The sequence below is a fragment of the Dendropsophus ebraccatus genome, chromosome 1, assembly GCF_027789765.1.
Source record: "Dendropsophus ebraccatus isolate aDenEbr1 chromosome 1, aDenEbr1.pat, whole genome shotgun sequence".
Taxonomy (NCBI): Eukaryota; Metazoa; Chordata; class Amphibia; order Anura; family Hylidae; genus Dendropsophus; species Dendropsophus ebraccatus.
Window position 1 is genome coordinate 195,816,632 of NC_091454.1, and position 27,764 is coordinate 195,844,395.

Genomic DNA, 27,764 nt, shown 5'->3' on the forward strand with positions numbered 1-27,764 from the left:
ACTTTAAAAACTCTATAGGAGATAGATAGATAGATAGATAGATAGATAGATAGATAGATAGATAGATAGATAGATAGATAGATAGATAGGAGATAGATAGATAGATAGATAGATAGATAGATAGATAGATAGGAGATAGATAGATAGATAGATAGGAGATAGATAGATAGATAGGAGATAGATAGGAGATAGATAGATAGATAGATAGATAGATAGAACAATCTTTCTAGAACCATTGGTGATTAGTTGATCACCAGACAGTCCACAAATAGAATGCACAGTGGCCACTGCAGGAGAAATGTGGTATTACATGGCACCTATTCATTATTAGACAATTATGTTCCACATTATCATGCAAAGAGCTCCAAGATAGTATTCTCTAGTTAATGGAGACTTAGAAAGTGGCTGTCCTGATGGTGAGGGTAAGTTAGGCCATAGTTTTCAGGGTTTTATGATCTTCTTTTACATCAGTCAAGGTCAGTAAATGTCTTTTGTTGTTTCTTGCCTTGTTCATATTGAATGGTTACTTATTGAATGATAAAGAAGATTAATATATAAAAATATATAAAAATAATTGTAGGCAATAGCACTAGATTGCTATAGAGAGAGCAGAGGACTTCTCTTCACATCTAAATATTTGCTCAGCGCAACAAGATATATATATATATCTTGTTGCGCTGAGCAAATATTTAGATGTGAAGAGAAGTCCTCTGCTCTCTCTATAGCAATCTAGTGCTATTGCCTACAATTATTTTATATATATATATATATACCGTGTTTCTCCAAAAATAAGACAGGGTCTTAAATTATTTACGCCTCTGAAAAAAAGGCCAATCCCTTGATTGTACTCAACGGGGGTAATATGTACCTTTACCTATAGAGTAAACCAGTTAGAGATCTATTCGCAGATTCATAGATTCGGCCCAAATCTGCAGACTTGGGAGGAAAGATGTGGGACTTGGAAGAGGGTGAAAGCAGATTTTGCCCTGCCATGGCACGAGGTAGTGGGGCACTTATTCTGTATGGTTGGAAGCTACTGTATGCCCAGTCTTCGGCTCTGTGACGTCAATGACTCTATGTGACATAACCTAGCACTAGAGAAAATGACTGTAACTAGGGCTTATTTTTGCAGTAGGCCTTGAATATGACCTCCTTCTGCTTACACAGAGACCGCCATATGAGGTTGTTCCTAGGTCTTTGTCTCTAGGTCGAGCTCCACTAAAGATTACCCCAAGTGGACAAGCATGTGTCAGTAAGATACGTCGGCACTTAGCAGCTTTGTCTTATAGGGGATCAGTCGCTCTTCTAGGGGGTGACTGTTCTGACGTCTAAGAAGATCCACAGCATAGACAAAGGTGTCCCAACTCACCGTTACCCCACTTTTGAAGCATAGCACTGCATACTAGTGGGTTCAGTCTCTAGTGAAGAAAACAGGTCCTCTCTTTTTCCTAACTGGAAGTTGACTCACTAAAAGAACCCGGACCAGGAAGTAACTCTGACCTTTATAAGGTTGTGTGACAGGAAGAAGGAAGAATAGAAAAAGGAAAGGGTAGAGTGTCTTGATTGGCTAAACACAACACAAAGCTAAATTTTGACACTACAGCTGTGTACAGGGGAGAGTGAGACATCTAGTGGCTGGAGCGGAAAATCACAACTACCAACTCTTGGTCTGACACCTAACAGAGTTACTTTCTGACAGGCGATAAAAGCTTTGTGACCCCTGTACTGGGACATTACATATGCATAGGGAGACATAGGCTTCTAATTCCATTCTTACCTAACCGTACGTTCTTTCATAACTCTGTTGCTTGGTTGAGCTTTACGTTTACATGAGGAGACTTGCATCTCCTTTCCATCCACTATGAATCTCCTGGTAATTCTGATTGTCTTTTCGGTGTCCACAGAACAGACGTCCTTTTCGTCTGAGTTTGGATCTTCACATTGCACCTAATAAACGTGATTACAATGAGGAACATTATCGAATTTAGACAAGTCTGAATTGATGCTTTTATTTATCAGGGTACCAGACATTGTCAAATATTGCAAATTTGAATGCTTTAATGCTTTTCATACCACCTGGTGGCAATGGTTGGGGTCATCCTGGATATGATGGGTATAAGAGAAGCATGTTACTTCTTTCTCTCTAGCTTAGGCTAGGTTCACACTGCATTTTTGCAATCCGTTTTTTTCATCCGTTTTTTTGCATGCATTTGTGTGCATCCGTATTGATCCGCTTTTTTATTGACTTCCATTGTAAAAAAAAAACTGATCAAAACGGATCCGTTTTTTTTTATTTGATGGGCACAAAAACGTAGCTGACACTACTTTTGTGTCCGTTAAAAAACGGATTCGTTTTTTTTTTTTTTTTTTTTTACAATGGAAGTCAACGAAAAACGGATCAAAACGGATGCACACAAAGGCATTAGTTTTTTGCAAAAAAAAACGATGAAAAAAACGGATTGTAAAAACGCAGTGTGAACCTAGCCTTATACATCTCTAAGGATAAAATTGCGACTAGAAATCTTGTCCCATTCAAAGGGCACAAGCAGGACACCACTGGGTGTCTCATTTGCCTGCAAACTGCCATCCACTGCCTGTTGTTAGGGGAATTCTGTCTTTAGCAGCAGGGAGAGCAAGACAGAGCACCAGAAGTGGGGGTGAGGCTTGCAGTATGCACAAGAGATACTCTGGGCTGTTTGCATACCAGCTGAGCCAGTCTGCCTCCACTAGAGGGTCCACGCTGCCCGTGAAAGGTAAATCTAGGCTTTCCTTGCATCTCTTACCACCCATAAATGGGTGGGCAGCTGCCTCTTGTTTTCTTACTATATACAGAGTGCTCCACTCTCCCTTTAGCTGCTTAAGTTTACTGCTTAGAACAGGGTTTCATTTCTGAAGGAAGGGAAAGGACGTTTGGGTGCAAGTAATGCAGCCAAATGACCCTGCTCTAGGGTAGAATCTATTTGCATTTTAAATGCTAAGTCTCATTTAGTGTGTTATTTAGAAGTATCATATCAATTGGAAACTATATGAGATTTGAGCTCTATCATTGGGTATCTATCTATAATAGGACTCTATATCGTCATCCTGTTTTTCCAAAGGGTAGTGCCAAACAGCTATGTGTTTTTTCTTTTAGGCTTCATACCTCCTCAGTTGAATTTAGGTCCTCCGTTATGTCTAGCATATCTTGAGTTGTTTCCTTCTGTATATTGGATTCACCATTGACTTCTGCAGGATGAACACTCCAAGAGCATCTGGCAAAGTTTAACTTTTTTTTGACTCGATGTTCCGGAGCAGGATCCTTTTGCTCATTCGTCCCACCACAGGCGTGGTCAGCATCCAAACCTTCATCAGATCTTTTTCTATCTTCTTCTTTATCAAGCAATGTCCTTAAATGTTCTTTTCTTTCTCTCACTTCATATTTCAGCTCTTTTTCTGTTGAACCGAACCGTGATTCCAAGTTTATTTCTTTTCCTGAACTTGCTATTGTCCATCGTCTTAACAATCTTCTGGCTGAATGATTATTACTCGCGGCACCGATAACTGGTGAGATAGGCCTGTATGCATATTCGTAGCCATTGGACGTGTGATTGCTGTATTGCTGTATATAAAGGTCGGTATCATTCTTGCTGTCAGTTTCTTTTAGAATTGGTAGATTTTCCTTTTCAACCACATTAGTGTGTATATTCTCCTTGTCACTATGACAAACTCCTTGGCTAAGCTCTGTTGTACCCCCAGAAGCAGGATTTACCGTTACTTCTGAAGATGACGTCTTCTCCTGCCCCATTAATACCTTGTTTTTGGCTACATCCTGGGCTTTTTTAGCAACCCATTTTACCGATGCCTTTTTTCCATGTGGAAACGAATGTGGATGTTTTTGTATTCCAATAGGCTTCTGTTTTTGAGGTTCAGACCATGAACATCTAAAAGAGTGTTGGAGTCCATTATTGATATGATGAACAGTTCTTTGCTCTTTAGTCTTATTTCCTTCATCCTCATTAGAACCTGACTTAATCTGCATTGGTTGTTTATCATCTTTGTTAGGAAGATGTAGATTTTCATTGACGTTATTTTCTGTGTGATTCTGTCCACTGGACAATTCTCCTCCCAATGTTCTCCAAGCAACAATGGAATTTCTCTTACTAGTCGATGGAACTGACCAGGTCTTTGCTAACATCCTGGTTGAAGAGCTAAGATTTTCATCACTTCTCCACCTCTGAGGAGCAGGTGCTAGAGAGCTAAATAAGTCCGAGGCTTTGCAGATGTCATGTGATTGATTTTCAGGAGTAATGATATCGCATTGATTTTCTTGGTTCAATATTGGAGACTCTTGAAGGTCAATATTAGCTTTTTCTTTAAAATCTTCATTAGCATGGCAAAGAGTGTCTGAACCCGTATCCATATGTTGCATATCAAGTAAGTCAATGACCTTAGCTCTGTCCTCATTTTCTCTCGGTACTCCAGAGATTTGTACGTTGGCAGGAACGTCCATTGGAGGTGTGTGCTGTTTTTCGACATGTTTTCTTTTACTCGTTTCAAGGTGATCACTGTCAACCCTCCATTTGACAGACGCTCTGGCTTCCCTTGACAATGAAGGAGCAGACCGTCTACGCATTTCCTTCAAGAAGCTTGTTCTTTTTTTTACTCTCATAGCTGGTTTTTGGTCTGTGTTTTTTATAGAATTTCTTTCTTGGGTGTCTTGCAGGCCATCTGTTGTTTTTACAGTGTCTCTGAGAATAGCTTCTTGACTTTGGACATCATTCTGAAAATAAAACAAGGTTTTAATTTTTCTGCTCTGACCTATGTGAATTACCATACAGCGTTACACCACTATTATTAGAATCTATAAGGATAAAAGTAGATTGAAGAAACTTTCTTCTTACCATCAAGTCACAATCTTTCAGACTCCCAACTTCTTCTTCTTCTGTAATTTCTGCCAAAACTTCAGCCACTAGTTCTCTTAATGGAGTATTATCAACATCCTTGGACACAAAGGAGTGCTAGATAAAAAAAGAGATATACAGGAGGCTGAATTGCTATTTTTTTATTAGACTGTGTTATGTTGTTGCCTTTTCTAATATAATGGAGTATTCCAACATTAAGTAAAAAAAAAGCATGCAGCAGAAGCATATAGCATTGTTTTGGGGGTCTAAGTTCTGCATTTTGCGGTTGCACTACCTGGTTAAGCAATTGCTCAGAACTACAATTCCCAAAATGCATTGCTTTCCCTTAGCTGCTGACCATAGACCTCCATCCCTACTCCCCTTCCCCCAGCAGTCCTCCCGCCTGCTCAAAACTGTTGCAGAACCAGTAAGGCTACAGCACCTGCTGCATCATTCAGCACAAGGCAGCAGGTACTGGTGCAGCAGGCTCACTTTTCCTAAATAGATATATATACTGTATGTATTTGTGTATATGACCAAAAGATGGTGATGTAGGCGGGGGGGGGGGCAGTCAGAGATGGTGACATAATTCAGGGAGGTCGGGCTACAGCTCCATTAGGAGCACTGCCGCGTTTCCCACCCTGCCTCTTCTAATGATAATCAATGGAGCTGATGACACGGCAGTGCTCCTAACTGTGCTCTGGATTGAAGTTTACCCCGACTAACAGGGCTGGACCGCCACTGAGAAGGAAGGTAAGACACATACCTTCCTCCTCAGCATCCCGCCACTATAGGGGGCTATCAGCAGGTTAGATTCGACTAACTAGCTGATAATTCCCCTTAAAATACAATTTTCTAAAACCCGATAACCCCTTTAACTAACCTCAAGAAGCTTATTGACTGAATATCGTTCTTGGGGATTCCTTTGTAAACACTTGTCAATAAAGTCTTTAAGGTCTTGAGACCTAAATAGAAAAATATAGAATGAAAACAAGTAACATTGCAACTAAAAATGGCAATTGTCTAAGCTCTGAAGTATAGATCTAGGAAGATATTAATATCTAGTTGCTTAATCAATAGAATTGTAGAAAAATTGACTTACCACAAGTACCGATACTTCAGATTTGGTGGCTGAGACTTGAGGATCTTGAGCAAAACACGAGTGGGATTCATTTCGTGGTTCGGTGGTTGAGTTTCAGCCAGCTCAATAAGAGTAATGCCTAGAGACCAGACATCAGCCTTGTAGTCATATGGGGCGTCTTTACAGGTCTCACACATTACAACTTCAGGAGCCATCCTACAAGCAATTGGGAAGAAAGTATTTTGTAATTCGGAATAAGGAGAACTCTAAATTCTTCTTGAGCTACATATATTTTACTCTGAATAATATGAGTTTTACTTTAGCTGTATTGAAAATTTGAGCCAGCAGAGTGTATCTGTCTTTACTAGATTTGAGTGGACTTGAGGACACTGTCCGGGTTCGGCAATTTCTGCCGAGCAGTCAAGTTCAGAGACGTTGCCGAACCTGGACAGTTTCCTCAAGTCCACTCAGCACTAATCATTACCACTACCATAATAACTATTAATAATGAGGAAATAAGAAAATATTGTTCTCTCACCAATAAGGAGTTCCAATGAAAGAGCTCCGACGTTGTAGGGTCTGACTGTTCACCGCCGAGACACCAAAATCAGCTAATAAATGCAAGACATGGGTAAGTTTAATACACATATGGTCAATAAAAGCTCATATTGCCTGTGTAATAGTTGTTCATCAACTTATGGCTTCTTTCTGGCTTGCTAAAAAAATCATCATTGAACTGATGAACAAATGAAGCAAAGGGCCACAGAAAAGATATTGGAATCACTTATGTAGCCTTCCATTTAGGATAGTCAAGCTTTGTAAAGGAATGCCGATCTACAAGATGGGCCCTAGTTTACAGTGTGCATTGGACCATGTAATAAGGCTCTTAGGCTACATGCACATGCATTGTCGTACTGGGGGAACTGGGGCCCACCAGAGGAAATGATCCTGGGGGCCACCAATGAAGAACCAGTGAGACGAACATATCAGTCAGTGTTTGTGCATGTTCTAAAGCTTGGGGCCCACTGGAGGATTCTCTGGTCTGAATTTCCTAACCCATAGACTTGTATTGGGCATGGAAACCCTTCAGGATTTTTCCTGAAAGGTGTCAGTTCCAGAAATAGGGCCTGTAAAATAGAGACGGTAATCTTTGCGGCTTGAATTCCAGCATGGATGCTTCATAGAAGCCTACGGGACCATCTGGAAATCCAAACAGCTCCAGATGTGCATCCAAAACTGTCCAGAATTCTGGATGTGCGGCTAGCCAGCTATAATCAAAAGCGTATTTAGTTAAATGTGGTGCTGTGTTTGACAGGGCAAGGAGCAAATGGCTCCCAGTCTGTGAAACACTCTTCTGGCCAAAAACAGCATTATGCCACAAGAGGCTGCTCTCTCCCACCCAGCACTGTGGCATATCAGTGAGGAAGAAGGGAAAGGAAGAAGCTGGGAAGAGAGCACGGAGAGTATGGATTTGTTTTTATCTTTATTTATTATGGTCAGGAAATACTGATGGTTTCCTGAAGCCTCCCGAAAGACTTCCTAACCAGTATTTCCTGACTGTAAAAACTGACACTCACCAACACAGATATTTTTGTAATGTGACCTTCTGGAGATAAAGGACAACTCTTACCCAGACGGATGTCTCCATGTTGGGTGAGCAGGATGTTTCCAGCCTTTAAGTCTCTGTGGATGATTTTATGTGAGTGTAAATGCTGGAGACCACAGAGAGTTTGGTAACAGACGACCCGGATCTGGCCCTCCGTCAGGCCATGGCCCAGTTCTGCAGAGGAGGGCATAGGAATTCAGACATTAGCATGGATTTTCATGTTGTCGCAGTTACATGTATAAAAATTGTGTTTTTTTACTGACCCAGCATTACTCCATCCAGGGCTCCTCCAGCACAGAACTCCATGACAATCTGAGAAAAAGAGACAGCTGCCAATCATATATGTATAGTGTCCTTTCTACTGCATGTTGGCCAGCATTTCCTATACCCTGTCTAATGATGCATTTTAACAGAAGTATACAGTGCATTTACTATCATGTCCTCTTACCCAGAGCTGTTGATCCCAAAAAATTGCCTCTAGGAGCTTAAGGATATTGGGATGCTGGCATTGCCCGAGGATATTGATCTCAGACACGTGATCCTCCAAGTATTCTTCACAGGAAATCTCAAGAATCTTAACTGCAGCCAACTCCTGTTTCTCCTTATGATGTGCCTGGAATAAAATATTAGCAGGTAATATTAGAGATGAGCGCAGTCAGATTATTCACCATTTGAATATCAATGGCTTTAGCTTTGGCCCTCTAGGCATGATGGGAATTGTAGTTTTGCAACAACTGGAGGGCCGCGAGTTTGACACCTGTGCTCTAGTGCTGGTCAGTCACACTCTCCTTTCCTAAGGGATTTGTTCAGCATGGTAAGGCTGGGTTCACACTGCGTTTTTGCAATCCGTTTTTTTCATCCGTTTTTTGCAGTAGTGTGCATCCGTTTTGATCCGTTTTTCCATTGACCTCCATTGTAAAAAAAAGGATCAAAACGTATCCGCTTTTTTTAACGGACACAAAAGTAGTGTCAGCTACATTTTTGCGTACGTCAAAAAAACGTTTTTTTTTTTTTACAATGGAAGTCAATGGAAAAACGGATCAAAACGGATGGACACAAATGCATCCGTTTTTTTCATCAGTTTTTTTGGCAAAAAAAAGGATGAAAAAAACGGATTACAAAAACGCAGTGTGAACCCAGCCTAAGCTTCAGAAATAATGCATATGGCCCATCAATCTTTATATAACCATTATGTAACACCATGGGGGAGATTTATCAAACTGGTGTACAGTAGAGTTGGCCCAGTTGCCCCTAGCAACCAATCAGATTCCACCTTTCATTCCTCACAGACTCTTTGGAAAATGAAAAGTGTAATCTGATTGGTTGCTAGGGGTAACTGAGCCAGTTTCACTTTACTTCACTTTGATACCCCCCCCCCCCCATATGTCTATAATTTTATATAAAGAATTTTTTTTTTCTATTGGATTCTTAAGAAAAAAAAATAGTGACATGCTTCATTGAATAGAATGTTAAGGAGTTATTATCCCTTAGAATCACTGCCGGTAGAGAAGAATACCCATTGTTAGACAGCATCAGGCAGCATGGCTTTGCAGGGACTAGTAAAATAGCTGAATGCACACCTTGAAGAAATAGCTTTAATGCCTCCAATAATCATTTACATTTCATTCAACAGATTTTCTATTTTTTTTTTTTTTTTTAAGAAAATATTCACAATATTTTGTCATTTGTCTTAGGAAAAATGCTAATATTCAAATTATATTCATGCCGAATAATAGAAGTAAGTTGCACTTGTCTCATCCTGAGGCTCTGTTCACACACAGCAAAATAAAAGTGAAATACGGCTGTAATTTTGAGGTAAAAATGATATAATTTTTGTAATTTTAAGGTAAAAATTATATAATAATGTGCTCTATCAACAGGCAACTGGCCGCCATTGAACAACGGCCGTAATTGATTATGATCGTCCAGATAATAAACATGCAAATTTTTTATACTGTTCTTTTGCAAAACACTTTTTACACCTTTTGGCCATGACCACGCAACATCTTTTTTTTTTTTTTTTGCATTTTAAATAAAAAAAAAATTTTGCCGTCAAATGGTCAAAGAAAGGCGTTGTGTGGTCATGGCCAGTAGTTACGCCAGTAGGTTGTTTTTTGTGTCATGATTTTTTTTCTAGATCAAACGTATTGATTGCTTTTTATTAATTTTTTTTTATACATAAAATTTCATTAAAAAGAAAACAATCTCTGTGTTTTTTTTACTGCTATTTGTTCACGCCGTTCACCATGCGGAAATAGTATTGTTTTCTTTTAATAGATCGGACGATTACGCACGCTACGGTATATTATATGTTAATATATGGGAGGGGCTTTGGGGCATTTTTTAAAACTTTTATTATTTTTTTTTTTACATTTTTTAAGTCCCCTTAGCGGACTTTTACATTATTACATTTCGATTACATACACTGATCACTGCTATGGTACAGCATAGCAGGGATCAGTGTTATCGGCGATCTTCTGATAGAGCCTGACTGAAGAAGAGTGAAGACCTTACTGCACGGAGGAAGGTAAGAGACCCCCGGCAGTCAGGCCATGCGATCGCTAAGTGACTGGAGTTGCTCCGGTCACGTATACTTAAACCACACGGTCGCAGCGTTTAAGGGGTTAATAGCGAGCAGCCACGCGGTTGTGTCGGCCCGCCACTGAGGGTAAGGGCCTGGCTGCAGATAGCAGCCGGTCCTTACCGGCTATAGAGTGAGCTCAGCTCGTGAGCCCGCTCCATAGCCCAGGACCCCGGCAGGGCTTACATTTACGCCCTCCTGCGTTAAGGCACAGGCAGTGGGGGGCGTAAATGTACGTCCATGGTCGTTAAGGGGTTACTAATAAAAAGATAGGAAACATACTCTTTAAAGCCATGAGGGCCCACCATTAGGATATACTGTACATATACTACTCAAAACTTTAAGGATATTTGGTTTGCTGAGGAAATTTATGGAAAATGTAAAGGACATACTGCAGTGATATTATACCATGAAAGTAGAAGTGTGCAATGGTGATTCCCTCATCTCAAACAATTTATTGAAAAAAAGCCAACACCAGTGGTGGGTATAACCCATCAGAACACGCCAGTGTCTCAATAACTTGTCATGAGTCCTTGAGCACCAATTACGGCTTGACAATGTCATCTCCTGCTGTTCACAAGTCGCCTTACTGTCTGCTGAGGCATGGTCTCCCACTCTTCTTGAAGGGTGGCCCTCTGGTCATTGAGGTTCTCATATACAGAGTTAAGAGCCTCTACATGGTGACTCAGCCAATCTCATAAGTTTTCTATGGGATTTAGGTCTGGAGAAAGTACAGGCCACTCCATGTGAGGTCTACAGCAGCCATTGCCTGATGATGTGACCTCGATGAGCTGGAGCATTTTCCTCCTGATGTTGAGGTCCCATTAGACAAAACAGTTTTTAACGATAAACGATCGTTAACCTGAAACCATTCACCATATTACACAGAATGATCAGCACTACAATCGTTTACTCCATCTGATCCCAGCAAAAGATAGAATGATTTTGAATTATGGTGCGTTTACACAGAGAGATTTATCTGACCAATTTTGGAAGCCAAAGCCAGGAATGGATTTGAAAAGAGAAGAAATCACAATCTTTCCTATATGGCCTGTTCTCTGTTTATAGTCTGTTCTGGGTTTTGGCGTAAAAAATCTGTCAGATAAATCTGTCTGTGTAAACGCACCATTACACTGAACAATTTGTGAACGACTGTAGGATTACAGCGAATGATTAACGATGACTTAAAGGAAAAGTCTGGCAAAATTTTTTATTAAAGTATTGTATTACCCCCAAAAAGTTATACAAATCCCCAATATACAATTATTACGGGAAATGCTTATAAAGTGCTTTTCTCCCTGCACTTACTACTGCATCAAGGCTTCACTTCCTGGATAACATGGTGATGTCATGACCCGACTCCCAGAGCTGTGCGGGCTGTGGCTGCTGGAGAGGATGATGGCAGGGGGACACTGAGGGACACAGAGCACTGAAGGGACACTGAGCATCCCTCTGCCATCATCCTCTCCAGCAGCCACAGCCCGCACAGCTCTGGGAGTCGGGTCGTGACATCACCATTTTATCCAGGAAGTGACATCACCATGTTATCCAGGAAATGACATCACAATGTTATCCAGTAAGTGAAGCCTTGATGCAGTAGTAAGTGCAGGAAAAAAAAACACTTTATAAGCATTTCCTGTAATAAGCGCTATATAGAATTCAAGCAATAATCGTTTATGTGCATTTGCCTTAATAAGTGTATATTGGTGATTTGTATAACTTTAGGGGGGGCAATACAACACTTTCATAAAATTTTTATCCGGACTTCTCCTTTAATCGTTCTCTGTAGTTCCACATTAGTTCCCTAATCGTTCAGTGTAATGCTGCGTTTACACGGAACGATTATTGTTCAAATTTTCGCATTAACGATCGCATTTGAGCGATAATCGTTTTGTGTACACACAGCAAACAATCAAGCGACCATCGAGAAATCGTTCATTTTGATCTTTCAACATGTCCTCAAATCGTTGTTTGTCGTTCGCTAAAAATTCGCAGATCGCTTTGTGTAAACAGTCTTTCAAAGATTCCCCCTATGTGAAAGATGGGCTTAAGCGATCTTAAAAACTATCGCAATAACGATTTTTCTTACAAATTTTCTAACAATTTTTCTAACGATTTATTTGTCTAAATGCTGATCGTTATAAAAACCAAATTGTTGTTTCAAAATCATTAAACAATCGATTGGACGAATTATAACAGCATAATTCCACTTCATTTGTTCAATTGCTGGGATCAGCTGGAGTAAATGATCGTAGTATTGGTGTGTTTACACAGAGAGATTTATCTGACAGATCTTTGAAGCCAAAGCCAGGAACAGACCATAAACGAAAGACTGAGATTTCTCCTCTTTTCAAATCCATTCCTAGCTTTGGCTTCCAAAATCTGTCAGATAAATCTCTCTGTGTAAACGCACCATTACATTTGGAACTAACGACTCTCGTTTCTGTGTAATATGGTGAACTATTTCAGGAAGTTTTCATTTGTGTTCGTTAATTGTTTATCGTTAATAATTGCTTCATCTAAGTTCCTATTTTTCTAATCTCATACACACATATACCACATATACATGACCCGTTCATCTATGAGTATTTTTGCAGCATGTGGGAGGAAACCAGAGTATCTTAAATAAGTCATGCCAGGTTCTCTTATTTGATTCATCATTGTTCCCTACTAACCCTATGTTGCCTGGCACATTCTTAAAGGGGTTATCCAGCGCTACAAAAACATGGCCACTTTCCCCCTACTGTTGTCTCCAGATTGGGTGGGGTTTTGTAACTCATTTCCAAGTAGTCATGTTTTTGTAGCACTGGATAACCCCTTTAAAATAAAATCAGGCCATGTCTGGGATCTGCCTGTATATCTGGAATGGGCCTCCCTGAACCAGTCCAGGTTGTGGCAGCAAGAAGTGACTTGGATTACAAGAAAAGCCAACCAAGGCGCTAGTAAATGGTAGCGATGGAAATGGCGTAGCACTATGAGCTGCGCTCTTTCTGTATCTCCTCACTTAGTCAGTGAATTGCATACCAGGCATACAACATAGATCACAGGTGTCAAACTTACAGGCCACCAGCTGTTGCAAAACTACAATTCCCATCATGCCTGGACAGCCAAAGCTAAAGCTTTGGCTGTCCAGGTATGATGGGAGTTGTAGTTTGGCAACAGCTGGTGGGCCATATGTTTGACTCCCCTGCCACATTACAAAGTTTTCTACAACTATGTATAAGGTCATATTTTCAGTTCCTCTTGTGCAGATACCATACAGTAGAATGAACATGATAGCTCAGACATATCGTGGCTTTTCATCTCACATCGGAAGTCTGTGTGGTTTTTCTTCTACTTCACCAATGTGTTGTCAGAGGAAATGCCCAAGCTGTCTACACACTGAGTAAATACGTAGTCACTATATAGAAGTCATCTAGTACTAAGTATTTGCATTTTTACATTAATCACTGATTCTCTTTGGCTTCTGCTTGGGGAGATTTATGAAACATGGTGTAAAGTGAAACAGGCTCAGTTGCCCCTAGCAACCAATCAGATTCCACCTTTCATTTCTCACAGACTCTTTGGAAAATAAAAGATGGAATCAGATTGGTTGCTAGGGGCAACTGAGCCAGTTTCACTTTACACTATGCTTGATAAATCTCCCCATTCATAACACATTCTGTCCACCTACATTTGGACCACCCTGTATTTGATCGAAAAATAGTACAGTAAAGAAAAAAAACCTGACAGGTTAAAGAAATGTACCCTCCAACTCAAAAGACCAAAAATATTTAAAGTGAACCTGTCATTATAGAGTAGAAGGAGCCAAACTTGCGTAAATCTCTGCTCATTGTGGGATAGTCAAGTGGGCGGTCCTTGCCAGTGACTGACAGATCTCTCTGTATGCACGCTTATGCGCAGATAGCTGTCCATCACTGTGTAGCACCACCCATGTGACTACATAGCTTAGAATGAACAGAAATTGATGTGAATAAATGACAAGTTATAAATTGCTTAAAGTCTTTCCATCTGACAACGCTATCCACCGATACACATGCTAGAATGTGACAGAGAGACGAGTTCTGGAAGATGGTGAGGGAGTATGTAGTGGACCACACAATCATCCTCCCTGATCCCTCTGCGTCATTTAACTATTGAGGTGGACAATGCTGTTCCCCAGTTGTAGTTTTTCACAAAACTACAAATCAATCTGCTCAGCTCCTCCTGCTCTATAACATGATGCCTGCAGATTGGGCTGCACTTTAACATACCATGTTCTCTTTGATGTTTATTATATGCACATATTTCCAGACAAGTAACATAAAAACAACTGCAAAAAATACACATGAAGTGTGCAAAAATATACCAAAGTGTAGACCCCAATAAGCTGCTCCCCTATACCACAGGTAATCCCCATGTACAATAGTAAATTAATGTAGGTCAATGACAAAAGGAGGTGATAAAATGTTCTACAACAAAGAACAAAACTACAAAAATATACATAAATGACAAAAAAAATATTGTTCATAATAATAATACAATGAGGCATTGCAAAGTTGTATCAATAAAAACAATGTGTTGTGATTAGAGGTGAGTGAACCACTAGAACGCTCGAGTTTGTCCAAACCTGAACTCTCAGCATATGATTACCGGTGGCTGAAGAAGTTGGATTCAGCCCTAGGGAGTCCTGGAAAATATGGATACAGCCACAGGCCATAGGCTCTGTCCATGTTTCCCAGGACTCCCTAGGGCTGCATCCAACTTCTTCAGCCACCGGTAATCATATGCTGAGAGTTCATGTTCAGCATACTCGAGGTTCGCTCATCTCTAGTTTAGATTTTTTTATATGGATGTGTTATACTACAGTTATTTATTTGTTTGCAGGGCGTAACTAGAAATGGGTGGGCCTCATAGCAAACTTTTGACCCCCCTTTCCAACTGACCACTAAGCCGTCAAGTGTAGTCATAACTGCATAACAGCATGCGATCCTCAGGAGTGCTTATAGTTAAAGGGACATTTACAGATCCACCTGGTGCTGCAAATGATGACAGCTCAGGGGGCCCAATGTATTGCAGGAGTAGTCCACAGGGACCCCTGATGCTGTGGGCCCCGTAGCAGCCGCTATGGCTGCTACAGTGGTAGTTACGCCCCTGTTTGTTTGTTGTAGCACTGTTGAGCGCTTGCTTGCTATTGCTATGCATTGATTTACTTATATTCTGGGAGATTATTTCTCTTTACGTTTAATCATAGTTCTATACAGTACTTTTATGGGCCTGGTTCTGTATACGGACACAGCTTTTTGGGGTCAGCACAGCTTTATTTGTACACACTTGTTCAGGACTCTATATCTGTGCCTGTAATTAACTAATAAACATGAAATATTTTTTGCTTTTGTATTTGCTATTATGAGTCTGGGCACACGCGTTTTGCCTGTGATGCTGTATGGAACAAGGTAGGAAGTTACCTAACTACAGTATTTATTTTTATTGTTAGCAATAGAAGTGTTAGCAATAGAGGAAACCTAATGTCCTGAGATTACCCAGAGCCTAAACAGAAAGACAACATATAAGCGCAAAAGTATGACAATGTAAAATTCAAGTATAATAGATTGCAGTGCAGTGTACCTAACCAGTGGACCAGGGGCTACATGTGGCTCGCCATAGCAGTTCTGAGCAGCGACGTAGCTTGGGTTGGGTTCATGGGGCAAAAATCTGTATGGGGCCCCATAAATCTGATGTGGCTTCCACCCAGTTGTCCAGGGGAGGGGGATAGTGCTGTCAGGGCCCTATACTCATTTCTCACTTGGCCCTGCTGTCTCGTCATTCTGACAGATCCCCAACACAAGAGTGACAATGCTTAGGTGCTGCAGTGATCAGGGGGGTTGCTGTCCCCTCTCGGGGTGCTGATGGTGCAACTGCAATTGGGAGGGGGCTCTGAGAGTGGTGTACCATGATGTCAGACCATGCTTTGTCCTTCGCCCAGGCCCCATAGCAGCTGCATGGTCTGCCATCATGGTAGCCACTGGTTCTGAGTTCTAACCATAAGAACTGTTAAACGACATTATTGCAGACATATCCTAATAGCTGAACTGTGCCGCTGCTGTGCTGGATAGTATATCATTAGTGACAAATTAAAAACCTTCGGATCCCCACCATCACTTAGTGTGACTCACAAGGGACAGAAGGTTGGAGACCTCTGGATTAAAAAATAATATGAGGAGTGAGTCAACAGATTTTTATCCGAATTCTAATAAAAAAAAACCCATTCATTTGGTTAAAAGGCTAGTGTAAAGGGCTGTGATAGTTAGAGGGTTAAAGTATTGGAACTTTTGATAAAAAGGGAAATTCTCATTTGCTCATTCTGTTACTAGAGGTGGGAGGTTATTTTCCACACAGTGCGGTATATGTACACTGTGGGGATAGCCAGGACAAAGGAGCCGTACAACCCCCTCCAGCTGGGGGTGTCCACTGTAAGGACCCTATTCTACGGGGCGATTATCGTTCGGATAATCGTTAAATCGATCGGAACATAGCGATAATCGTTCGGTTGAATAGCAGTTAACGATTAAACGACGAATGAGAAATAAGTGGAAACCAGAAAAAAAGTAAATGGTACTCTAGGTCAGCGCTGTCCCCAATGGAGAGAGTTAGCAATGGTGAATTAATGAATAAAAGAATTTAATAATAATGTATTAAAATGCACAGATATAAACACGTCATATCTGTGCTTTTTAATATATTATTATTAAATTCTTTTATTCGATAATTCACCATTGCTTACTCTCTCCATTGGGGATAGCACTGACCTAGAGTACCATTTACTTCTTTCCTGGTTTCCACTTATTCGTCGTTTGATCGTTAACTGCTATTCAACCGAATGATTATCGCTTCGTTCCGATCGATTTAATGATTATCCGAACGATAATCGTCCTGTAGAATAGGGCCCTTACAGTGGACACCCCCAACTGGAGGGGTTTGTACGGCTCTTTTGTCCTACCATTTCCCTTTTTCCTGGTTTGCACTTACTGTTTTCACGGGCCCCATTACTTTTGGGAGTATCCTGTTTTTTGGTACAGTCAGCTTAGCAGTCCTCAGGACACTGGGTTCTGTAGCCAGCTGGATCGCATCCTTGACTTGGACCTGTACCCCACATATTGGAAGGGGTGATATGCACAAAGCTCAAGTGACATTCAGGTGAGCCTCTGTTCACCCGACTCCACCCTTCTCCACTTAGGTATCACACGAGGCGCCTGTGTCCTGTTTTTTCTTTCTTTTTCAGTTTTGCCTAATAATGACATTCTGCTGCAATCCCATCCATCTAAAGCAACCAAGTAAGGGGGACACTCCCTCCATAATCCGTGATTAAAGGAGAAATCTGTTAATTTTAAAAGTTTGCCAGCAGGCAGAAGCAGGAGGGAACATAATAAATAAGTGTTACTTACCTCTTCCCGTGCTCCCAATGTGCCGCATCACAGGTTCTAGGATCCTGGCCAGCACTCATTTTTCCCTAAGTTCCAATGTCGCCAAAACTCAGGGGAAGATGACATTTTTTCATGAACTGCTACTTGAACCAATAATAACAGGAGAAGGCGAAAATCTTTTTCTTTCAAATCAACTGGTTTCAGAAAGTTATATAGATTTGTAATTTACTTCTTTTTAAAGATCTCAAGTCTTCCCATACTTATCAGCTGCTGTATTTCCTGCATGAAATGTTGTTTTCCCTTACGTCCCATTGGCATCACAACATATGGGGTAAATTCGCCCCTGCGAGCCCCTGGGACGAAGGAATATTTAATGAAAAAATAACAATTAAATTTTAATCCCCTCCTCCATGAGGTATAAATAGGCTCCACCTCCCCCTAGACCTCAGTCTTTTTTTACTTCGTTGCTGTTAGCCCTAGGGGACTTTGTCCCTCCTCCGTTTTTATGCTTTGTTAACCTGTTGCATTCAGGTTTTCCCTACAGGTAATGATTGCTGGGATGCCGCTGGAGCCGGTGTCCAGGTAGTATCCTGATATTTGCTTCTGCAGGTCTTAGCTTTTAAGTTTTTCTTACCTAGTGCTTCTTGGAACGCACTCTGCGTGTCACCCGAGCCGCTGGCTTTTCTTCCAGTCGCGTTCGACTGTGGAACGCATCGGCGCTGCGTGAGTCTCAGCACTGCGGCGTCGGCGTCATGTCACTTCCGGGGGCCGGCAGCGGCGCACTCTCTGCATGCCGGATTAGCTGTGTGTCCAAGGCAGAAGGTAAGCTCTTGCTACCTCTAGGTCTGGAAGGATTTTCTGTGGCTCATTTGGATCTAATAGAAAACATCTGAGTGCAAAGTGCTGTGATCTCTCTTCTATATACTTAAAAGTAAGTGTTGCTGCCACCTAGTGTCTCTTTCCGATATCACTCTAGCCAGGCTAGTGGTTTATATGTATTGTAATACATTGATTATTTGCAGATGTCTGAAATGGAGACCAGTCCTGCTGCTGGCAAAAGACCTTCTAAGGAAGCACTTCATGTACCGAGTGTGAGACTCCACTACCTGACGGCTATGGATACCGTAGGAGGATCATTTTTTCCAGATAAGATTCATCCTTTCTTTCATAAAAATATTTATGAATGCCTAAAAATATTTATAATGCCTAAGTACGCTGTCCTTCATGCAGACCTAAACCTTTGAGGAGCCTGATGTTCAGGATGTAGTTGTATGGGTCAAGGACTATGTGCAAAAGACTTTAGCGGCTAATGAGAATCGCCGCCCGTGTCCTAAGTTAAAGACCAAATGGAGTATTTTTCTCTCTACTCCCAGCCTTTGAGTATATTACTTTATGGCTGTAGGATTATGGTCATTTTCAGTTTTACTGTGATTGATGAAGTTAACTCATCATCTTCTTCTGAAACCTCTTCTACTTCTGAAGATGAGAAAGAATTATTCAGGGGGTATTTCACAGCTGATAGAATTCACAAGCTCTGCTAAGCTGTGCAAGCTGAAATACACCCTGAGGAAATAGAAGAGGATAGGATTGGTCCTCCTCAAAAAAGCCTAGGGCTTTTTCTGTGGGTAAGACTTCAGTGTCTATGTTACAGGCGGAATGGAAGGAACCGGAAAAGGCTCCGGGTTTGAGCAAGAGGTTTAAGACCTTATATGTTCTCAAGGAAGAACAATGTAAGGACTGGATTGAGCCTCCAAAGGTGGACCCGGCCATAGCCAAACTGTCAAAATGTACTGTGCTGCCTGCGGAGGACGGATCCAATCTTAAGGATCCGATGGATAGAAGGGTGGAGGTAGCCCTCAAGAGATCATATACGGCAGCGGCAGCCCAAGGGGCAGTCTCCATTTCTTCTTTTGAGGTTTCTAGAAGCCTAAGAAGATGGCTGGCCAAGGTCCAGGAAAATTGGAAGGTAGAGCTAGCAGGGACAAGGTCCTTCGCTCCTTAAAAAAGGTCATTATGGCCATTGACTTCCTCTGCGATGATGCATCTCAGGGAACCAGGTTAGCGTAAAAAAACTAGTACGCTCTCAACCGCTGCCGAAGGGCGCTATGGTTAAAACCCTGGGTTGGAGATGCTAACTCCAAAATTCAGCTCTGTAATATGGAGTTCCAGCCAGGTAGGCTGTTTGGCTCTGAGCTGGATAAATTAATGGAGGAATTGTCTGACAAGGAGGGGAAGTCCCTACCATTGTCCTATAAGAGCGGTGATTCCTTTCGCAGAGCAAAATCTCCTCAGCGAGGCAAAGGGAGATACCAGTACAGAGGTCGAGGAAGAAACTATTCCAGAAGAGGTTCCGGGAAGCAGCAGAATAAGGACACCAACAAGAAACCAGACTTCTGACGCAGAAGCTGTCCAGTGGGAACACGTCTGAGTTTGTTTCTCCCTGCCTGGGAAGAATTAAGAAAAGATCACTGGGTGTTAAATATTATTCAAAATGGTTATGTCCTTCATTTATCATCTCTTCCTCCTCCAAGATTTCTTCTGTCAAGAAATCTTAATCCAGAAAGACACTTAGTCCTAGAGACAGAAATTCTTCGCCTCCTTTCCATTGAGGCTCTAGAGGATGTTCCTCTATCTGAGATCGGTCAGGGAGTTTTACTCCCCAGTGTTACTAGTGCTGAAGCCATCCGGAAATTGGAGGCTTATTATAGATTTGCGATATCTCAACAGATGCATCGTAAAGAAGACTTTCCACATGGAGAACATAAGATCTGTAAAATCTATCCTCCAGGAGGGAGATTTTATGGTCACCATAGATCTACCGGATGCATATCTTCATGTACCGATTCTGAAGGCTCACAGGAGAGCCTTCGCCATCCAAATCCAGGGGAAGGTAAGACACTTACAATTCAAAGTCCTTCCATCTGGAATACCTCCGCACCCTTTGTTTTCACAAAGGTAGTGTCACCATGATGGTTCGCTTCCGTTTACAGGGGATAAAGTTATCCCTTACCTGGATGATTGGTTGATTATGACTCAGACTCAGGATCTTCTGAGAGTTCAGTTGAACTATGTCCAGGACATACTTCAACAATTAGGTTGGCTTATCAACATAGAGAAATCAGACTTAATTCCTAATTCCTCCTCGTCAGGTATCCATAAGAACATAAATGCGCTTTTTAGGGCTCCTTGCCTCAGCTGCGGACGCGGTGCCATGGGCGTTATGGCACATGAGATTTCTTCAGAGAGAAGCACTAACAGTATGGAACCGAGGACTGAAGGACTTGGATGCGATGCATGTTCTATCGACTCAAACAAGACATTCTCTAATGTGGTGGAGACAAGTCAAACATGGAGTTTATTTTCAGAACCACACTGGATAACCATCACGACGGATGCTTCAGGAACAGGTTGGGGAGCTCATCTGACAGTCATCACGACTGCAGGACCTTGGAGTCAACAGGAATCCGCTCTGCCCTCCAACGTGAGGGAGCTTAGAGCGATTTACCTAGCTCTTCTTCATTTTTCTCCTCCTATTTTACAGAGAGCAGTCAGAATCCGGATGAACGACATGACCTGTGTGGCGTACCTAAACAGGGAGGTACCAGATCCCCTTCTCTCCTCAGGGAAGTAGAGAAGATTTTTCTGTTGGGCAGAAACCAGAATAACCAGACTCTCTGCGATTCATATCAGGGGTGTCGACAATATATTGGCGGATTGACTGAGTCGAGGCCTGACATTACCGGGGGAATGGTCTCTCTCAAGGAGAGTGTTCATTCAGTTAACCCAGAGGTGGGGGCTTCCTCAGAGAGACCTCATGGCATCAGCAAGCAATGCCAAACTGAGGAATTTCTGTTCCCTTTACAGGGTAGACAATCCCACGGTAGTGGACTCAATGACAATACCATGGACATACCAGCTGGCGTATATCTTTCCTCCCATAGCCATGATTCCCAGAGTTTGATGAAGATCAGTTGTCAGTGATAATAATAACTTCCTTCTGGCCGAAGAGGGCATGGTTCACCCTGCCCATGAATATGAGCAGAGGGGAATTTTGGAGATTACCTCTGCATCCGGATCTAATATTCCAGGGTCAACATCTGTGCAGGAATCTTTCCAGCCTCAGCTTGACAGCTCGGAGACTGAGAGGACCGTATTGGACTCTAGTTTTTCTGAGAAGGTATAGTATACCCTTTCTCACGCTCGTAGTTGCACTACAAATAAATCTTATGCACGGATTTGGAAGATTTTCAAGATTGGTGTGTAAGCAGGAGTATTGATGGACTTAAACCTTCTACTCCACAGTCATTGGAGTTTTTACAGGAAGGCTTCTATAAAGGATTAAAACCTAGTTCCATCAAGGTGCAGATAGCAGCCCTCTCTGCACACCTAAACTCACGTTTCTTTCAGATCTTGGAGGTAAAGAATTTTGTTAAGGCTAGACTAGGCCTAACCTGGTAAAGCAGGTAGACCCATGGGACTTATCCTTTGTGTTGAGACGCCTGTGTCTTCCTCCCTTTAAGCCTTGGGAGGAAGTAGACTTCAAGTTAACATTGAAAGTTTCTCTTTTACTAGCCATTACCTCTGCTAAGAGAGTTGGAGAACTTCAAGCCCTTGGCTCCGCACCTCCATACGTGACTTTTTCCCAAGACAAAGTTATCCTTAGGTTCCTTCCAGGATTCCTGCCTATGGTGGCTTCATTTGCCAACATCAACCAGCCAATAGTATTGCCTGTATTTTCTCCTACTGGATCATCTAAAGAAGACTTGGATCTTTCTTTATTGGACGTATCCAGAGCTATCAAGATCTATCTACATAGAGTAGGTGATTTTCGTAAAGACGAGAATTTCTTTATCCCTTTCGCAGGAAAGAACAAGGGGAGAAAGGCTTCAAAACCTTTAATATCCAGATGGATCTGTGACTCCATTGCCTTATGTTACTCTTCTGCTGATCTGGATCCACCAGAATTTACCAGGGCTCACTCTACTAGAGCTGTGGCCTCCACTTGGGCAGAGCGTGCCGCTGTGCCACTTGAGGACATATGCCAGGCAGCTACCTGGTCGTCTTTGACAACCTTTGTGAGATATTTCAGGCTGGATACTTCTTTCTTGTCAAGAACAACCTTTGCAAGATCTGTTCTTAATGCGGACGTAATAAATAACCCGCCCATTGGGGATAATGCTTGCTAATTCCCCATATGTTGTGATGCCAATGGGACGTAAGGGAAGCTAAAATTATTATGTTAATTTGTTTTCCCTAAGACCCATTGGCATCACAAGACTCCCTCCCTGTGTTTTATGTTTCTTTATAATTAGACTGAGGTCTAGGGGGAGGTGGAGCCTATTTATACCTCATGGAGGAGGGGATTAAAATTTAATTGTTATTTTTTCATTAAATATTCCTTCGTCCCAGGGGCTCGCAGGGGCGAATTTACCCCATATGTTGTGATGCCAATGGGTCTTAGGGAAAACAAATTAACATAATAATTTTAGCTTCTTTTCAGTTTTACACAATGCTCTCTGCTGCCACCTCTGTCCATGTCAGGAACTGTCCAGAGCAGTAGAAAATCCCCATAGAAAACCTCCCCTACTCTGGACAGTTCCTGACATGGACAGAGATGGCAGCAGAGAGCACTGTGTCAGACTGAAAAGAATATAGCACTTCCTGCAGGACTTACAGCAGCTAAAAAGTATGGAAAAACTTAAGATTTTTAAATTGAAGTAAATTACAAATCTATATAACTTTCTGACACCAGTTCATTTGAAAGGTTTTTTTTTCACTGGATAACCCCTTTAAGGCCCTATTACACAGAAAGATTATTGTTAGAGATGAGCGAACCTCGAGCATGCTCGAGTCCATCCGAACCCGATCGTTCGGCATTTGATTAGCGGTGGCTGCTGAAGTTGGATAAAGCCCTAAGGCTATGTGGAGAACATGGATATAGTCATTGGCTGTATCCATGTTTTCCGGACAACCTTAGAGCTTTATCCAACTTCAGCAGCCACCGCTAATCAAATGCCGAACGATCGGGTTGGGATGGACTCGAGCATGCTCGAGGTTCGCTCATCTATAACAATAATCTTTCTGTGTAATAGGGCCTTAAAGGGGTTATCCAGTGAAAAAAAAACCTTTCAAATGAACTGGTGTCAGAAAGTTATATAGATTTGTAATTCGCTCATCTCTAATTATTGTCTGAAAAATTGTTATATCGTTTAAAATTAATTTGTATGTCTTTGATCGCATCTTTTGAGCTGACTATAAAATTGTTGTTAATCGTTCGGAAATCTTTTGGAGTATGTACACATTGTTCCTTTTTCATTACTTTGTCATGAACGATCTTAAACAATTGTAATTGCGATCGTAACTAACACCTATCGTTTTCTGTGTTATGGCGAATGATTTCAGGTTGTTCACAAAAGCTCTTGTTTGCAGTAGTGTATTGTTAATCGGAGAAAATGAAAAATCGCTTTGTCTAATACAGGTATGGTCTCCCACCACGGGTGTTGCTATTGGTTACACCCTTCGTAAAAGTCTGTACTAATTGTAAGCCAGTGGGGATGAAGTAGTGATAAAGTTTGCCACTAGATGTCGTTATTGCAGATATACGTACATAGATGCTGCATGGCTGGAGTATGGAAAGGGTTATTGTTTATTTGTGTGTCACATGGATCTGTGAACCTATAGGAGTATCTTCTTCTTCTGTCCTATCATCTCTCACTTTACTTCTTCTTACGCACTCTTCACACACTCACAGCGCCCTTTAGATACGCTGGAGATAGGAAGTCACATGTGTAGAGGAAGTGTTAAGGTCTTTTGTGTTGGACAATGTCAGGGAAGGACTGAATGCTCCCTACAGTGGTCCCCTTTGGGCCCTGGCCCTCTGCCAGGTCCCCTCACCCTAAAAGTTCAGTCTTAGTCAGGTCCCCGTATGGTTAGGAAGCAAGACAAGACACAACTCCGGTAAGCTCCTCAGCTTACTCTACACAACACTATGCAGTGTTAAACTCCTACAGGAGAGGACAAGTCAGAGATCATCTCAACCCACGCTGTGGACTAGGAGAGTCACAGTGTAGGACAGTATCCATATAAGAGCCAAAGAAGTTAGGAACTGATCTGGATAGAGCAAAGTTGCTAAGAGCCTAGGAACTCTATCTTGCAGTGCAGTTGTCAGCAGGGAACCCTCAGCAGTCCGCTTATCCCAGGTAACAGGGTCTGGGGCTTGTGTCACCCTCATAGGACAGGACACCCGGCACTGGTGGGCATACGGTGGTGTAAAGACCCAAAGGTCAAAACACGGGCACAAGTATTCTCTTCTTTTTCTTAAGTATTCTTCGGCCAACCACCACAGGAGTGGCGTCACACCTCAACACCTAGCAAGTGACCGTCCGTTCCTCTGACATAACACCTCAGGGGGTTACCACACAGGGGTAGGGAACCTTGACTCTCCAGCTGTTGCAAAACTACAACTCCAATCATGCCTGGACAGCCTGGGTTAACACTACGTTTTTGCATTTATTTATTTTTTTCATCTGTTTTTACAAAAAAAAATGGATGGAAAAACTGGTGCATTTGTGTGCATCCGTTTTGATCCATTATAAAAAAAAAAAGGTTTAAAACGCATCAGTTTTTTTTAATAACGTACACAAAAATAAGGTCAGCTATGTTTTTGTGTATGATAAAAAAAACATGCATTTTGATCCATTTTTTTATGATGGAAGTCAGAGGAAAAACGGCTCAAAACGGACACACACAAATGCATCAGCTTTTCCTCCAGCTTTTTCAACCTTTTTTTGTAAAAACGGATGAAAAACACTCATTGCAAAAACGTAGTGTGAGTCCAGCCAAAGCTTCAGGTTCCCAACCCCTACGACCCTTAGGCTGGGTTCACACTGAATTTTTGCAATACTTTTTTTAATCCATTTTATGCTAAAAACGGATGCCTTTGTTTACATCCGTTTTGGTCCATTAACTTCCATTATATAAAAAAGGATGAAAAACGGATCAAAACGCATCCTTTTCTTTTAGCGTACACAAAAATGTTGTCAACCATATGTTTGTGTAAGCTAGAAAAATGCATGTGTTTTGATCCGTTTTTGATCCTGCACAAATGCATCTGTTTTTCAGCCATTTTTCATCTGTTTTTTTTTTTTTTTTGCATAAAATGGATATAAAAAAAAACAGATTGTAAAAACTCACAGTTAACAGCTCTGCTCTAATAGACCTGAACTCAATGGCAGCCAAGCAGTAAAATGTGAGAAAAAGAAATAGCAATCATCATCTCCTATAAGCTGCAACGTACATCTAGCTTTTCAGCTTCTGACAGGACCCTTTAATGGGTTAAATACATCCAGACTATTTTTGTTCATAAATGATACCGTAACACCCACGTAATGGAAACATTTTATTGACCTTTACTTAAATAATAAAGTGAAATCTGGAATAAAGTAGAAAATCTCATCACTTCTGATACTTATATAATGATGAGTGTAATGACTATGAACTGGACTGGCCATTTTGGTGTCTATGTGAGATATGAGTTTGAGCTACATCCAAGTTTTGTGGATTTTCCCTCTAAATAAAAAATTGTCGTGTTAACATATTTTTTAAGACTTTGCACCAGTTCCAATAAATCTTATGAATAATCTTTATGATAATGGAATTAATTCCATTAACTTTGGTCAACAACCTAATAGGATGTGTTCAAAGAGGCTGCACTTGTTATATCTTAATATATAGGCCATGTATTTAAAAAAAAAAAATATATATATATATATATTAATTTTTATTTGGTTTGAATTGGAACATCGTGCCATTAATGATTGCTTTAGCACCAACATTAATGGACCCTGGGTCCATTGTTCAATAATTACTGGGTCCTCACACCATGTGATCTGGGGCTTGTTGTTATATATACATGTGGGTGGATGAGCCCTTGTGTACTCAGTACTGTCCAATAGAGCATATATTATGGTACCTACTATCTCAGCTCACAAAAAAGCCCTCTTTTGGGGGTCTCTTTTGGGTCGGAGTGTATCTTCTATTTTCCTATTACTATGCCCTTTTAAATAAAGAGATCTGTCTTATAATACAAAGTAAGAAAAAAAAACCTAAGCTATAATTTTTTTCTTTCGAGCCTGATTGTTCGGCATTTGGATACCGGTGGTTGAAAAAGTTTAATGCAGCCCGGGAAAACATGGATATAGCCATAGGCCATTGGCTTTTCCCGGACTCCCTAGAGCTGCATCCAACTTCAGCCACCGGTATGGTTGAGTTGCCATCATCTCTAATAGAGACCCATGTATTGTTCTTATATTCATTATTTCCTATTACTTACCTTGTAGACTTTTCCAAATGCCCCATCTCCAAGCTCAGTGAGGATTTCCCAGTTTTGTTCCGGATTAATATCCCGACGGAGCCATTGACATTCCACTAATCGCTTCTTTTCCCCTCCATACCCAAGGAACTTCAAGATAAAGGCCATGACTGAAGGTGCTGAACATTTGAGAAGTAACTATTGGCCCTTATGGCTCAAAATCATATAGGTCCAAGAGTAGAGAAATAGTAAGGCGAAATGCAGGCAAAAAGAATACACCGTGCCTAAAAAACCATTAAACGTAGAAGAGCGGTCTACTGAAGTAGTATTACGGCGATGTATATACTACTGAGCATGACCTAAGAGGAACAGTGATGGCAAAAATGACAAAGGAAGTCAGATGGGCCCATTGTATTTATGTGGCCGGTCCATAAGTAAAGAGAAACCAGAGTGATAACAGAGGATGCTCAATATCTCACTAGAATATAAGGTACAGGAAATAGAGCGCTGCGTGGAGGAAACTAAACCTCCTCCTTCTAACCACACATCAATAACTGAGAGAGCTGAACTCGAACTATGGGGAGGAAACCAGAGTATCACGCAGGTGTAGTAGGCAAATTTCATCTTGTTATACATGCTTGCCTGCACAGCTGGACATGGCGTCACCATCAATGTCCCAAAATGACTTAATAATGTTTTTATTTGTATAGCGCACACAGATTCCACAGCACTTCACCTATCTGTATGTTTTATTAGGTGTAGTAGGAAACCAGAGTACCTGGGGGAAACCCACGCAAACACGGAGAGAACATACAAACTCTTTGCAGATGTTGCCCTTGGTGGGATTTGAACCCAGGACTCCAGCAAGGCTGCAAGGCTACAGTGCTAACCACTGAGCCACCA

The 27,764-nt window shown here is 41.4% G+C and overlaps 1 protein-coding gene across 1 annotated transcript in view; it reads right to left on the reverse strand.

The window, feature by feature from the left end:
* LOC138766109 (STE20-like serine/threonine-protein kinase) overlaps window positions 1-27,287 on the reverse strand; it is a 54,967-nt gene extending 27,680 nt beyond the window's left edge. Inside the window, exons 1-10 of the mRNA XM_069943458.1 lie at window positions 26,883-27,287; window positions 8,016-8,180; window positions 7,831-7,879; window positions 7,592-7,741; window positions 6,500-6,572; window positions 5,983-6,177; window positions 5,764-5,845; window positions 4,881-4,997; window positions 3,143-4,759; window positions 1,778-1,947 (exon numbers count right to left, since the gene is read on the reverse strand). Of these exons, the coding sequence (XP_069799559.1) occupies window positions 1,778-1,947; window positions 3,143-4,759; window positions 4,881-4,997; window positions 5,764-5,845; window positions 5,983-6,177; window positions 6,500-6,572; window positions 7,592-7,741; window positions 7,831-7,879; window positions 8,016-8,180; window positions 26,883-27,029 (2,765 nt within the window). The 5' untranslated portion in view covers window positions 27,030-27,287. The remainder of the gene's footprint in view (window positions 1-1,777; window positions 1,948-3,142; window positions 4,760-4,880; window positions 4,998-5,763; window positions 5,846-5,982; window positions 6,178-6,499; window positions 6,573-7,591; window positions 7,742-7,830; window positions 7,880-8,015; window positions 8,181-26,882) is intronic.
* Window positions 27,288-27,764: the final 477 nt, after the last annotated feature.